The following is a 16,406-nucleotide window of genomic DNA, read 5'->3' on the forward strand; positions in this document are numbered from 1 at the left end:
CGTCATGAGGCACGGCACTCCTGTGCTCATGACGAGCTCAGCTCGTCACGGCCACACCCGTTCCCGTGGAACGCTCAGCACAGCAGGGAAATTATCCCCGCATGCGAGCGTTCCACGGCTCATGACGAGCTAAGCTCGTCATGAGCACGGGAGCGCCGTGGCTCATGACGAGCTCAGCTCGTCATGAGCATTCAAGGGGTTTTAATATACTGCAACTCTCCGCCAGAAACACTTAATTAAGAATGAGAAAATAATGATCCATGCTGCGTGGTTGAGAAAGCTGCTCCAAGCTTGGTCGTCCTCCAGAATCCCAGAGCGATTACCAGTTGGAGACTTCACAGTGTTGCACAGTGAACTCTGGAAGAGCTAGGAGGAACGATTTCAAGGTAATATGTTCATTGCGGACACTCACGGTTTCAACCCATCAAACCAAAGTCCTAATCAAATGACCACAGTTGAGATGTGATAGACAGTAAATAATGGAAGCAGCCTATTTTGACTTTGAAATTGCTTTGTTACAAAACTTTTATTAGTTTGAATCAGAAATATATTGCATCATCAGCACTCGTCCCAAAAGCACTGAATTCATCGCTTTAGGTGAGTGAGAGACAAGGTCTGGGCCTGAGGATCAGGAAGACACTGGAGTATGCTTGAAGGTTGATGGAGAATGGAGTATGAGTTAGAGGAACTTGGGGTCATTTAAGTAAGAACGAGAGGAAATGAAGACACTGGTTTAAAAGTGAAGAGAGATTAAGGAGAACAAAATCTGGGAGACGCATTTACTAAACATTCACACAATGCATGGCAGCAAGCAAAGCTTCTGTGCTGGGTTGTGTGAAAGAGAGCAGAAAATCTCCATATTTACAAAGTTATGCAACATTTCTGCTCTCTCCTTGCGCTGGTGCATTGTGTGAAGCCTATGGCTAATGGAGTCACCCTTGTACCACAAGGCAAGTGTTGTAAGAGACAGAGGGGGGCGGCAGGGGACAGAAAGGATAGGAGCCATTGCTGGTCTTGTGGATGGAAATAAATAAGGTGCCCCAGGTGAACAGGTGGATGTAGAGGTAAGGGAGGAGTTGGAGTAAAGAAAAAGGCAGAACTAGAAGGCAGAAACCAGGAGAAGTGGTGATGCTGTAGAGAATAGACATTTGTAAAATACTGGAATTCAAACATAAGGCGGATTTGAGACTAAGGGGCAAGAGGAATACTTGTGGGTAATAACTTAGACAGACTAAGGGAAGCGTAACTCTCAGACAGCAGAAACAAAAGAATAGCAGGGATCACTCACAGTAAGCCGCCCTTCAGCCATTTCTGCCATCTGGCTCACAAGGCTTTGAAAATGCGTTAATTGTGGCTAATGTACCCGGGGGTGAGTCAGACCTCTGGCACAGGTAGAGTGAGTAATAGAGATAAACAATGGTCAACCGGCCTATACTGCGTCTATGTGGTGATGCCTGGAGCCACACTCTCACCATAATATAGACTAGGGCCACAAATCTGTTTATCTGGGGGATCCAGAGCAAAACATCTGTCCATCTGGGGGTTTCAGGGCACCCATCTGTCCATCAGTAGCAGTTAATCACCATCCATCCATTTGTTGTGGACTGGGTCCATAGATCTGTCCATCGGCGTGGTCCATTGTCACAAATCTCTTTCCCATCATGGTTGACCCAAGGTTACACATCTCTCCACCATCAGGGATGGCCCAGAAGAAGTTACTCATCATCCAGCTACATGGTGTGGTCTAGAAATTGGGGTCCTAGATCTGTTCGTGAGTGTGACCAATATCTGCAAATCTCTCCACGGTCCGGGTTGGTTCAGGTGCACCCATCCACCCAGGAGCAGAAGATATTTAGCATTCATGTGGTACAGACTGGGCCATACATCTATTCATTTGAGGCGGACCTAGACTATGGAGAAGTGTGGCTCAGGGGTTAGAGGCGGCAGACCCGGAAGCTGAGATCGGCCCTGGACCAGGGTTCAATTCCCCGCCTCGACAGGGGTTGGGCTCAATAATTCCACGGACTCGATAATTCTCGCTCCGGTGCCTACTCGACTCACGGGTTCACACTCTGCGACTCTGGGCAATAGCTTGCTTAATCTCCACAACGGCCCCTCGTGGCGGGATGCCTGGCTTTCACCTTGTGGATACCCTGCCGGGGTATCTCACAGGGGAATACCAGGACGGGTTCCCTAAGCAAGCGCATAGATGCCTGCGATGTGGGCGATTTGCGCTATATAAATACATGTACATTTACATTTACATTTACTATGCATCCTTCCATATACTGGAGACCTGGGCCATACATTTGCTTAACTATGGTGAACCGTCAACATGCATTTTGAGAACTGTATCTTGCACAGAAGGAAGTTACCAACTTAATAATAACCAGAAAAAAAAGAAAACACACCAAGTTATTAGATCCAAAAAACATACATCTTAAATATACTCAAATACAGGTATGTACACGTCACAATTTAACCTAACGACTAAACAGGAGTGCATTGTAACACACACACATATTGCTAAATGTAAACATTCTTTCATGTCACGCTGTCTAAAACAATACACAAATTATTAAATGTAAACATTTTCCAGTTTTTACTCATGACGTCTAAGATAACACACGCACACACAAAAACACACACCTTGTTAAACGTTAACATTTTCTAGTACGTTGTCTAAAACAGGCAAGTGAGGGGACTGGAGGGGGTGTGGGAGTTTAGGGGGCTCAAGTAACACAGTCATTTCGGAAAAGCATGACAGATCAAAGAAGGAACCACAATATCTACAGGTTTTTCAAAAGTGAATAACAAATATTGAAAGATGAAAGAAATCCTTCATATTTTTCTCTTCAGTCCAAGCACTGTAGACTCAAACCGGCTGATTTCACGTTGGGAGGCGGTCCTGCATTACACAAAAGTCATAAGGGTTCATCATGATAAAAGAGCCTCAATTATAAATAAACACTTATATAAATATTGGTATATATACACCGCTCATGCGCACTTGTGTGGTACATGTGTAAAACCACATATGTGTTGATTGGCACACGTGCGTTGCATGATTCAACTGCGTCATGTCCGCGAGTTTCGGACTCTCTGTAGACATTGTTCATAGAGTCTGACAGGCGCGGGGGTCGCCCCCAGACTCTTTAGCTCTTGCCGTTTGACTTTCAGTGAAGCCCCCCCTCTCCCGGGGTTTTTCACCCACTTTGGGCTTTGTCCAGGCAGCAAGGTCCAATCTTTGCTGCTCTTCCGCAATAGTCTAAAAGTGCGCTTCAGGTGTCCGGATGGAGCAAGGACCGCTGCGGTGACAATTCTACACCTGAAATAAAAAAGAGTTATGAACATTTATTAAGGACCAGTGGTACCCGGGGGGCTAGAGACAGCGATAACTTTGTATTCCACTGACATGCACACCCTAGTAAACACTTACCTGGAACCAAAAGGTGCCTTTGGACCATTAACCAAATTAATACCAGCATCATACAATCCAGAAGCAGAAACTACTCGATTATTCCTATCCACGATCTACTCACATCTATTGTTTCCCCCACCGCAAACCAATAACTGCAGCAACTTCATGTTAAGTCACTTAGAGCATTGCTCACCACCTGCTTACAGAGGTCCAAACTTATTTTCTACAATCACTTTCTTCCTGCTTCTCATGGAACTGCATAAGCCATGAACTTCTTTCAGCAATCTCAATGATCCAACCAAAAAGTTCTTTCTAACAGTAACTTCATATTTTAAATTGATCATCTCCTGCAGTTAAAGCATGTGCCCAAGAAATCACTGCAGCTTGGCTTGAAGGCACCTATTATCCAGCCACCCAATGCTCCTTTCACACAGCAGATTCTGCTTATATTCAATTTAATACCAATCAAAATCCAACTATCAAACATGCGTCTGCTGAAACCAGAAGGATCTTTAAATTCATTCTATGACACCCGATGGTCCAGTTGCACACACCTGAGACACTCCGAAAATAATGAACATCATTGATGTTAGCAGTCCTTGCAGTGTGCCCTACCCCTACTACAACAAGCATGTGCAATGTAATAGGTCTCACATTGCTGAAAGTTTGAGCTATTGGCGTTGCTAATAATAATGCACCGCCAAACTTTCAGCAATGCTCGAGCGATTGCATTGCAAATCTTATATTTCATTCTATTATGTTATTCTAAATGTTTGAGCTATCGCCAAATTACGAGGCCAAACGCAAATGAGAAAAAAACAAATTCACTAAGCAAGGAAAGGGTGCAGAAGTATGGGCTGTTACTAGGTGTCCCTGTGGGTGCAGTGCCTGATGTTGCTAATAGAAGTCTGGTTATAACTCCACCTAGTAACAGCCTGTGGTTCTGCAACCTTTCCTTGCAGATGGGGGGAGATACAGCGCCAAAGCAGCAAGCAAAAGAAAATGTGGCGCTCGTGAAATGGGCGCCACGCTAAAAGTATGCCTGATGATGTAAGCAAAACAAAATGAAGAATGCTTAAGCAGGGGGGTTGAGAGGTGGTGGTGTGGGGACGGCGCTGGGGAGATTAAGCGCAGCAATGACGGGAGGGAGGGGGGAAGGAAGTGAGAGCAAAAGGCAACAGATTTCCAGAGCTGGGCAACCCCAACAAAAAAGTAGTGCTCACCGACTTATAAAGCAGACCAGTAAAAGTCTAGGCGTTATGGGAGGTTACTAATGCAGACAAGGCGGTACCAAGGAGGGACTACTAGTCCTATTTACATATTAAAAGCAACGATTTTGCAAGGACAGTAACAGGAGCCAATTGAAAAGATGGGCGGAGCTTCTATGCCATATTTCAATACAGCAAGCCTCGCAGAGCAGCGCATGCGCTCCCCAGGCTTGACTTAAAAACAAAGTGCTTCAATCTTGTTGTTGGAAACAACCTTGCCACCTGTGCCCCCACAAATGTCAACAATCGCTTTACTTAACTATCAAATAAGTCAATGTCTTCCGCTCCCAGTGCCTTCGCCTACTGTTTCCACCTTGTGCATTAGCACCCTAGATCCACCGCAGATCCTCTGGTTCCACCACAGCTCAAAGTCTCTCCCCCTGCTGCTTCAACCTCATGCATTCGGAACCTGGTTATATCACAGCTCCCAATGCCTTCCTCTGCTGTTTCCCCCACATACATTTGCAGCCTGGTTCTGCCACAGCTCCCAATAACCCCCTACTGTTTAACCACATGCACTTGCAGCCAAGTTCAACCACCGCTCCCAATGCTTTCTGCTGCTGTTTCAACCTCAAATTATGGCTCCCCATTCACTACTGTTCCATCTGGTTCCACCTGAGCACATAGTGCCTTACCCTGCTCTTTCATCCTAGTACATTGGCATTTTGGTTCCTCCGCACCTCCCTCCGAGATTGTCTGTTGCCTTTAAATTTAACCTCTGAGATCTCAAAAAATATGTAGCATGGTGGGGTGGTGCACGTTTGAGATCTCATGCCCCTCATCTCTGATGTCTTCTACTCAGTTCCTCATCACGCACACCAGAGCCTGGGTGTTCATCACCTACCTGTGCTCTTCGTCGCACTCCTCTTGGTAATCCAGCACAAAGCAAGAAGGTGACACAAAGTCAGACAAAACTTCTTGAACCTCATTGGGCCTCTTCTTCCTCTGCAAGAATCGTGCCAACCTAAAAGAAGAAGGTGGGAATTTGGTGGGTCACGAGGTGATGTTAGAGATATGATAGACATGCAACTGACAGGCAAAGCAGAAGACAATTCAGAGTGCCAGGATGGGGCAATGAGAAACTATCAGAAACCACCTGCGCAGACCTTTCTAGTCAGGACAGGGGGAGTCTCTGATGCAAGGAGAAGCACCGGAGAGCCATGTAACGCTATAAGAGATAACTAGATTAGACCAATTTTCGACTATGACATGCAACAGTTCTTGGTACCAAGAGGGGGAAAGTCGGACTGTTAGAAACAAAATGATGATACCACTGCTGACGGTGATAAAGAACCGTCCAGTCTACCTAGAGACCATACTGATACGTCAGTCACTCTTGGAAACAAATAGGTGAGAGCACTGCAAGCCACAGCAGACACCACTGTGTGGTGTTGAGGTACTAATGTAAGAAGCAGGACCTTGTCAAACAAAATGGTCAACAGTCCAGAGTCAGAATGAGGGCACTAGATGGACTTGCCCCTATCCAAAGCGAACATGAATCATCCTAAATCACCCCTCGTCTTAGAAGAAGAAAGCTTAACCTCCAATTGATCTAGAAGTTATCTCAATGGACTGCATAAAACATCCGCTGTTACATCTTTACTTAGACATAGTTATGTTACTTTGTGCAATTTTGAATAGCCCAGTGTTCCAAATTCCTTGGTTTCTTGTGTTGCTGCCAGTCATGGAGTGGCAGGTGTCATATGTGGGTTATATGCTTTCCTATTGGAGAGGGCTTCTTAAGGAAGATAGGTCTCGTGGCTTAGCTTGTGTGAGTCTTTCAGTGTTGAGTGTGAGTTGTGGGTTTTTTCTGAGGAGGTCTCCCTAGCGAGCGGTAGTTGTTCGACCTTCTGCCAAACACAGGTAACTATGACTGAGGGTTTAGGTGTTCAGAATTGGTGCATTATTCTTGCCGCTCTGTCTCAGTGCTTGTCTTGCGACCTAAGCCCTAGATTCTCTGTGCACTACAGTATTGCTGTCACATATCCACTTTTCTTTGTTTTTCCTGTTCTCACATGTTTCTCCTGGGTGGATGGTTTCTAATTTCCATTACTTATATTTTTAAACCTTTTGCTTTCACCCTGCTTTGTCCCTACGTATCCTTTCCTTGTATCTCTAGGTCTTCATGTCTCGTTGTCCCCTCGTCTTTCTATCCCAGCATGTCTCTTTCTCCTAGTTTCCTCATCCCAGTGGTTCTTAATCAGCATAGCTTTTTGTCCCATTGGCGTAGTAGCAATCCTCATGTTTCTCAATGTCCCAGATTTCACGGTGCCCACGTCCCCCTGTTCCCATGTCTCCCTATTCCTCTGTCTTCCTGTCACTGCATTTCGCAGTTTCGGGTTCCTTATTGCTGTGTTTCTTCATTTCTGAGTTTCTTAATCTCCTTTACTCTTTGTCATTTCATCTCAGTGCATCCTGTCCTGTGTGTCTCTGTGTTGCCATAACTCACTGTCCTCAAGTCAGTGCCCGTGCATTTAACTGAACCCAAAACTCCTTAATTCTCATTTAATGTTATGTTTCTAAAGTGTAACAATACCCAAAAAGGGTGAAAGCTTAAAAGTTACACAAAATCATAAAATAAAACACCAGCATTAGTTATTGCACAGATGTAAAAGGCCAGGGGCCGTATTATATTGGTTCCAGGACATCTAACCTGGGCTTCTATTGGAATTCTATAGCGCATATTATCAAGCCCATTATCGCTGATTTAGCAGCAGTTTCCTGCCACTAAAACAGTGATAATTTTAATGAGCTTCTTGGTAATATGTCCCCAGGTTTTCACAGCCTTGCCCGCCCAGGGTAGAACACGTAAATGTAGGTCCAGTTAACAAAGATAGGGGCCGACCTAAGTTAGCACCTGGGCCTGAAGTGGGTAATAGAAAAACATAGAGCGCAGAGAAAAAAGTAAAATATCACTTATTGAGCTTGGGGCCTGAGGAAACTCTACCAGTAACAGAAGTTCATCTATGGTGAATCTACTGGGGTTTGCACAAGCTTGTGCAAACACAACAATGACATTTACTTTAACATACTTAATGAACGTTCCCAACCCTACAGCATTTTCCATCTCTCATGATCATATCCAATGGACCAACAAACACACCGGGACGGTAGACTTTATGTCACCAGGCAGTTTACTTTCAACGACTGCTGTTTTTATGTTTGGTGCATTTCTTTTGCGTAATTGGACAATTTTCATGGCCCGCAGGTGCTTTTGGAATCTGGGCCCTGTTTATGGATGTGGGATTTCATTGATCCAGTCGAGGTGGTCGGCTAACATTGCACTGGTTGTGCTTCGTATTGTTTAGGTGTGAGTTGCAATTCGATAATGGCTGGTGAGGCTAGGACAGACTAGTATATTGTTTCGGATACAATGGATAGCTGCAGGGTAGGTTCTGTCATGGATTAGGGTGGTGCATTTTGTGTCTGGGTGGGTGCTGAAGGAAAGATGCTTTCCCTGTGTTTGAGGTGATAGGCAGGAAGCTCTGCCTCAAGAGAGGACACACTTTTTAAGAGCGTTTGGTAGCAAAAGGCCTCTACCAGAGGACATTCTGGAGACTTGGGAACAGGGAAGCTGTCTAGACTCCGTAAAAAGAAACAGGGGCTTTAGAAGTGGTGAACAGTCACAAGTCGCACGTAAATCATAAAACGGTAATTACGGAACATCAGGAAAAGGGCAAAGGCCAGTTTAGGGACACTTGGAAGAGTTATTTCATACCAACAGGCCCCTGGCAGCAGTAAGGGATGATGCACTTTAGTTACTGTTACTAGAAACGGATTTGTCTATATAGCTCTAGGAAAGGCCATGGCTCACGAGGGGACAAGTAAAACGAAAATAGATCACTATAGAACCTCAATGAATGGGTGAAGGCCAGTCTTGTGACCTCATGGGAGCTCAGAGAACAAACTGCACTGTAAGGGGGGCAGGATGCACACCTCGTATTCCTCATTTCTCAAGCTTATCTTCTTACGTCTAAAGGGTGCGTGCTGATTGAGTCTTTTGAGTGCCATGCCCTATCGGCACTAGAGTTCTAAACATCACTGTCGTGGGGCTTCATCTCGCCCCGAACAACCGCACTGCTAAATGTGCGAATTCCGCAAATGTTTGTTTGTTTATTCACCATGATCAAACTTCATCCTTGTACTCCTCAGTATACCAAACTTGTTTAACTTATTCTCAAATTTTTATGCGAGTCCACATGCTGTGTGTATATGCCATTTCCGATTTTTCACTGTTCACTCTGTGTCTATCCGGACTTTATGAATGAACAGGACTGAAGCATTAATTCATGTCAGGCAGCGTTTATTCTTTAAAAGGTACCCAATGCATTTCGGGCTCCTGGCAGAGATGGGCGTTCCTGCGGACATCCTATTAATCTTACAGAGACTACACCATAACAATTATGCTCGAGTGAGGTGTGGGAGGTCCGGGGAACTTACTGAAAGATTCCCCGTTGGCCGAGGGGTAAGACAGGGTTGTGTGCTGGCACCGACCCTGTTTTGCCTCTTCGTCAACGGGGTAATCGCCCACCTGAATGCCATTGACTACACCGACGCCCCCAAACTGAATGGCAGCAGGGTGCCTGCAATCATGTTTGCAGATGACACCCTGCTGCTGTCTAAAACCCCTATGGGGATACAGAGGATCCTCGATTCATTTGCGGTCTTCTGCACTGACAGGGGGTTAGAAATTAACGCGGCCAAAACCAAGTTTATGGTTCTGAATCCGAGCCAAAAACTGCGGCCGAACCCGCTATTGGGAGCAGCACGGCTCGAGAGAGTCTCCACCTTCGAATACCTCGGTGTGACCCTCAACGAAACCATGTCTTGGGGATCCCACCAGAGCAGGGCGAACCTTAAATTGGTACAAACTACAGGGGGCATCGCCCGGATGATGAATGGCTCCTCATACCGTCCGCTGGGGTCGCTTATCCAGATATACAAGGTGCAGGCCAGGGGAGCAACTATGTATGGGGCGGAACTGTGGGGACACACATTCTGTCGTAGCCTGTCCGTAACGGAGAATAATTTCATCAGACAGATAACCGCACTTCCGCCCAGCACCTCGCTCCTCCCCTTGAGGTTAGATCTGGGTCTACGACCAATAGCCGATGAAATAGGTTTGAGACCCATAGCCTTCTGGCGTAGGCTGTGGAGTAGTAACGATCTTGCAGCCTATAGGGCGGAATTGATGGAGCTGTTGACCCACCCGAAAGCGCTTAGGATCCCCTGGATAAAATACATTCAAAATACTTGTATGGAAATGGGGTTCCCTGACCTATGGACTGACCCTGCTAATGCCGCACTAAACATTTCTAAGAGATCCCTCGCCAATGAATACCATGAACAAAAACTAGCTCGAGGAGTTAACCTTGAATACGACCATGAAAATGACTTTTAATATATTCACACTCATTAAGCATTTGCACAGTGCGACTTACTATTGTTTTATATGTTCTTGCATCTCTGTGTGCTACAGTGGTTCGTTTAATTGCATTGAACTGCATTATGGGAAATGCAGTTATTCATGGAGAAAACCTACACGTAATGCTGAGAGGGCGAGAGGGCGGGAGATTTGAATCAAAGAACCTCATTGGGCAGATATAATCAGGGGTTAAATAAGAGAAGGATTATGGGAAGGAGATTGATGGGATGGAAGATGGAGAAAGGACAGACGTTTTTAACAACATATGGCAGGTACGAGCCAAGTAGAGTGTTTTTGAAGGGTATGGTTCAGTGAACGAATTACCTAAGGCGGAGGGGAGGGAATAGAGAGAGGAATGGAGAGAGGAGATGTCGCTAAATAATAGCGGTTTTAAGAACGGAGGCGGGGAAGTAAATATGAGGGAACTGCTTACGGGAGGGGAAAGGGTGATTGTAAACTGATGAGCATATGGTTGGAAGTGTAACACAATCAAAACGCTGTCCGGTCTGAGGGACCTAGGAAGGTTGTATGAGGAATCAATGGGTATGGAACAGGGCGAGGGGTTGGGTTCAATCTTGTTTAATAAGACTGGAAAGTGATAATTAAAAACAGAAAGGCACGTATGAGGTAGGCTGCCTGTTACCTTCATAACATATTCATTCATTGCGCATAGGTTGTGTTAAAGTGATAAAAATGTTTTAGTTATCGCACAACATATTCATAATTGGGTTAGCATTAGGAAATGTTATACCGAAGTGACGAGCATAATTTGTGACTGTGGTTATTTATTATTTATTCACAGTGACCCCCGAAGAAGGGCGTTGAGCCCGAAATGCATTGGGTACCTTTTAAAGAATAAACACTGACTGACATGAATTAATGCTTCAGTCCTGTTCATTCATAAAGTCCGGATAGACACAGAGTGAACAGTAAAAAATCGGAAATGGCATATACACACAGCATGTGGACTCGCATAAAAATTTGAGAATAAGTTAAACAAGTTTGGTATACTGAGGAGTACAAGGATGAAGTTTGATCATGGTGAATAAACAAACAAACATTTGCGGAATTCGCACATTTAGCAGTGCGGTTGTTCGGGGCGAGATGAAGCCCCACGACAGTGAAGCTCAGAGAACAACCCAGGCCCAGAAAGATTGCACTTGGTGCACAGGAATGGTTAATGTACACACACATGTGACAGGACGAATAGTTTCCAAGAGAGTTAGGGCCAGATGCACAGAGCAATTTTGCAATCACAAACTAAGCAATTTACAAACCCACATGGTTGGCAAAAGCAAAAGGGCTGTTTCTTTTGTACAGCAGCCATTTTACAAGTCAGATTTTTTTAAATGACTTGTAAAATGGGGTTTGCGACCCAACCCACCACCCAGTTTAGAAGGGGTGTAAAAGGGGCATTTCTTCCAAATGGCAGTTCAGTATGCAAGGTATCAATCCTTGGCAACATTAATCCCAGTCGCAAACCATTAAACAGTTACCAACACGTCAAAGGATGAGGTAACCTGAATGACAAAAAGAATTCTCCTTTGCGAATCTTATTGGCAGCCTTAAAGGGTGTAAGGACCGGTCCTGGGGAACCACAGCCTGCTCTCCTCTGAAAATGATCCTTATAGGAAGACTTAGTTTTTGCAGCAACACTGTTTCCTTTAAAGTAACATGGGCTGCTTTGGAAAGATGTTTCTAAATAGGAATGTTAACACAGGGATGGTTGTCAGGTCACCATCCTAGTCTTTGTGGTCAATCACAGAGATTCACAAATTGCAACTCGCCTAATTAATATTCAACAGGCAGGTTGTTGTGTGCCCCCATGAGAGTGGTGATTTTAGTGATACCATAGGTACATAGGTCGCTTTGCAAATCAAATACTGGCCGCAAAAGTCAGTGCACAATTTGTGACCTCTTTTTGCACCAGTATGATAGTAAGTCTGGCCCACAATGAGAGATTGTATCAACATTATGTGAAGGAAAGTAGAAGGCAGTGAAATAAGAACCTACACACAGTGACATGAGAGCTTCAGATTACCAATATGTGCAGCTCTGACTAGAAAAACAAACATTCAGGTACTGCGAAAGGGACATACCTGCATGGAAAGACCAACATTCAAGCCTAGAGAGACAGACATTGACGTAAGGGCCCGTCTTAGTAGATTTGACCCTATCACCTTAGAGGAGTCACATCAAGCTATTTTATCGAGCAAATCGGGTTCTCCTTTCGATCCCTGTCCTCCGTCCTTCCTACAAGCCCTGACTGAGGAGGTGAACCCCATCATTAACAGTATTAGCCGTCAAACCCCTTCAGAAAAAAACTCCTACCTGATCCAACAACCCTTTCTAATCTGTGCCCCATCTCGCTGCTTCCATTGTTATTTAAATTGACTGAAACCTGTGTTAATAAACAACTCACAAAATGTTTTGAAGAGAAGAACATCCTTCACACCAACCGGTAAGCTTTTAGGGCTAAACATTCAACAGAATCTGCCCTCCTGTTTACAGTATAGACTTTACGTAGCGCTATGGATCAAGGGAAGAAGGCCGTCTTGATTTTACTTGACTTGTCGGCGGCATTCGATACGGTCTCGCACACCATCCTGATCGACCGTCTTGTGTCATCAGTGATTGGGGGAGTGGTGCTGACATGGCTCAAAAACGTCCTTAGCCACAGGCGACAAGTCACTGTATTTGGAGATTTCTGTTCCGAAGAAAAAGTCACCAGGACAGGGGTGCCTCAGGGCTCTAGTCTGAGCCCTATACTTTTCAATCTATATATGGTACCCCTGATTGAACTCATCGTCTCCTATCAGATCAGTACGATCTCATACGCTGATGACACACAGCTCATCCTGGTATGAGACAGATAAAAATTGCCTTACTGCGACTTTTGAGTGGATGAGGTGCAAACATCTCAAATGTAATTCGGGGAAAACCGAAATCTTGCCGTTCGGCCAGCAAAATTTGTTTTCCCCCCAACAGTGGTGGCCCGAAGACGCTGAAGCCCCCCAAATACCATCTCGTCTGCACGTAATTTGGGCATCAAGTTTGACGATGCGTTGTCATTCAAGCAACAGGCAGTGACTGTGGCGGGCACTTGCTTCTACATCATCAGAAGCCTTAGGAAATTTTTTGACCTCCTCCCACTGGCAGCAAAGAAAACAGTAGCGGTTGCACTTATTACATCTAGACTGGACTATTGCAATAGCCTGTATGCGGGAGCCAAAACAGTCCATGCTCCACAGGCTGCAGAAGGTCCAGCATGCAACCGCTCGCCTGGTCCTTGGCAGGCCCAGGTGGTCATCTGCTTCAGCCGCACTGAACGCCCTTCATTGGTTGCCCATACTTAAGCGTGTCCTATTTAAAATACTGGTCATCACGTTTAGGGACTTCCACTCACAAGGGTCTAAGTATTTGTCAAGCCGGTTTAGATGCTACCTGTCGTCACAGAGCCTTAAATCTTCCAATCAAAATCTTTTAGTGCTCCCTAATTTCAGGCTCGCCACCAAAGGGGGGAAATCTCTCGTAGTCCTTGGCTCCAGGGCATGGAACAAGCTACCGCTGCAGCTCCGGCAAATCCCGACAGAAACTCACTTTAGGAAGGCCCTGAAGACCTGGGTGTTTTCCCTCACCGACATCGCTTGTAAAGCCTTAGTATAAAATGTGCAGGTCCCCCCGACACTCTATCATTAAGCCGGCCTTTTCCAATCTGGTTTCGGTCTCAAGCGTCAAGATGCTCCCTTGAGTGGTAGTTGCGCTCTACAAATGGATCTTACATTACATTACATTACGTATGTAGAGAGGGACATTCAAGTATGGAGAGACATTTAACTGTAGAGAGTACATTCAAGTACATAGAGATTAAATTCAAATACAGGGTGACAGCTATTTAAGTACTGAAAGACGGACATTTAGGTACAAAGAGATGAACATTCAAGTACTGTGAGATGGACAGTCGGGTATGTAGAGGTATGGCGTGGCAGGCATTACAGTATGGAGAGACAGACATTCATATACTGAGAGACAGCCCTTCAAGTACAAAGAGACAAACCTTCAAGCACTGGGAGATGAACATGGAGAGACATACCTTCAGGAAGAGAATCATGAACTTTTGAGCACAGAGATGAACATTCAGGTACAGAGAGAAGAACACGTACTTATGGAGAGGACAGACAGACATACAAGTAGGGAGAGATGAACATTAAATCTCAGAGAGATGAGCACTTAAGTCTGGAGAGAGCCATTCGAGTACGGAGAGATGGACATTAAGGTGTGGACAGGCAAACATTTAAGTACAGACTGCAGGCATAAGTAAAAGTCAGATGAAGAAGGGAGGTAGAAAGGATTCCCTTAATGAAGAGTTTCAAAGAACAAAAAGAAGCATTGCAAAAGCAACACAATTCTGACTTTAATGTGATCATACATGTAAACACACGTATGTACAAAGGCTCTTTGCACTGTCTAGCAGATTAAAGTCAGACCAATTTGCTTTGCCACTGCTGAGAAAAAAGGAACAACAAATGATTGTCATTTGAATAAAATGCATTTAAGAGATAATTATGATGACTAAATGCACTCTTCAGATGTGAAATAGTCCCTCATGCATTCCAATGGAATCAGTTCTTAGAAGGTGGAATAATACACCAAACATCCAACAGCAAGAGAGCTATGGGTGATACTCTTCTGTGTGGAGGCAAACCCATTATATTTCACAGAATTGGTAACAGTAGCTATGCAGACAGCTGTGCTTGAGATGAAAATTAACTATCAGTGCATCTGCATGAGGGAGGGATTTCATGGAAAAATAAGTGAGAGAAAAGAGGGGGTGTGGGTTTCAAAGGAGAGAGGGAACAGTCAGTGATGATCTGAGAAGGAAGGAGAGGTGATTCAGGGGACAGAATGAGAAGGAACAGATTAACAAAGTTTTGTGCCCAGATTTACTAATGCTTTGTGCCCGGTTTGCATCACAAAAGTGACAAAAACAAGGTGCAAAGTGATGCGGCGGGGTTTACTATCCAACACTAACCAGGATTTGCATTGGATAGTTCACCAAATTAATACAAATTTGGACTATGCACTCATTTGTGCTAGCTTGCATCAAGGCGGTGTTCCATGGGTGGTACATGGGCATTCTCATGCCACCAGCTATGGGTTTGATGCAAGTCCCTATCTACTAACATTCATAGACAGGGATTTGTGCCAAAACCTTATGCCTCCTCGAGGGCAGGTGTAATGGGAGAAATGTGTTAATTTCTTCTTATTCTTCCAACTTTGCATGTGTACTGCATTTTACAGCACACATACATTTCCATTTCCATTTTATTTCATTTGTATCGCGCATAAATCACCCGAAGGTCTCAGAGCGCTGGCAGGCAGAGAGGATCCATATAACCGACTAATCCTGAAAGTAGGAAGACTCGGCTGGCAAGAAGAGCCAGGTTTTTAGTTGCTTTCGGAATTTCATGTGATCGGGCTCTAACCTCAACTGAATGGGGAGGGAGTTCCATGCTTCTGGGGAGTTTTACTGAAAGCTCTATCTCCGTTTCTGACTGTTCGAACTCTGGGTACGGAGAGAAGGGCTTTGCTGGAGGAGCGTAGCGGCCTGCTTGGGACGTGGGCCTTAAGCTTATGTTCAAGATAGACAGGTCCATGACCATTTACAGCCTTATGGACTAGGCAGCAAAGTTTGAACTTTATGCCTGTTTGTATGGGGAGCCAATGCAGAGTCTTGAGGCAGGCTGCTGAGGGGGTCCGGGGGGGGGGTAGATCTAGTACTATCCTAGCAGCAGTGTTTTGGAGGACCTGCAGTCGATTCAGTAGTGTTAAGTTGATGGCTGAAAAAAGGGCATTTCCATAGTCCATCCTATTAACAATGAGTCCCTGGACCAAGGGCATGCGTGCTGAGAGTGGGATCCATTTAAAGATCTTCCTCAGACTTCGCATCTGGCCATAGCTATTTCTTATCATCTAATATTATTCCAAGATTCCTGACAAAGGGCTTGGGTGCTGGGCAGGGACCGAGGGAGACTGGCCACCAGTCTGATGACCAGATTTGGTCGGCTTTGCCGAAAAGCATAACCTCAGTTTTTCCAGCGTTCATCATAAGGTAATTTCTGGTCATCCATTCTTGTATACTGATCATACAGTTTTTGAACCTACACTTTATATCATCAGGGTTTTGGTTGATAGTGACGAGTATTTGGGTATCGTCAGCATAGGACACAGTTCCAAAACCATGTTCTCTGATGACCTTCGCCAAGGGGGAGACATAAATGTTAAAAAGGGT

At 45.0% G+C, this 16,406-nt stretch overlaps 1 protein-coding gene across 1 annotated transcript in view; it reads right to left on the reverse strand.

The window, feature by feature from the left end:
* Nucleotides 1-493: 493 nt before the first annotated feature.
* The window catches only part of LOC147679601 (uncharacterized), a 44,766-nt gene continuing 28,853 nt past the window's right edge, over nucleotides 494-16,406 (reverse strand). The window contains exons 6-8 of the mRNA XM_086943177.1: nucleotides 5,534-5,653; nucleotides 2,271-3,328; nucleotides 494-1,910 (exon numbers count right to left, since the gene is read on the reverse strand). Of these exons, the coding sequence (XP_086799303.1) occupies nucleotides 3,079-3,328; nucleotides 5,534-5,653 (370 nt within the window). The 3' untranslated portion in view covers nucleotides 494-1,910; nucleotides 2,271-3,078. The remainder of the gene's footprint in view (nucleotides 1,911-2,270; nucleotides 3,329-5,533; nucleotides 5,654-16,406) is intronic.

The sequence above is a fragment of the Lissotriton vulgaris genome, chromosome 11 (assembly GCF_964263255.1).
Source record: "Lissotriton vulgaris chromosome 11, aLisVul1.2, whole genome shotgun sequence".
Classification (NCBI taxonomy): domain Eukaryota; kingdom Metazoa; phylum Chordata; class Amphibia; order Caudata; family Salamandridae; genus Lissotriton; species Lissotriton vulgaris.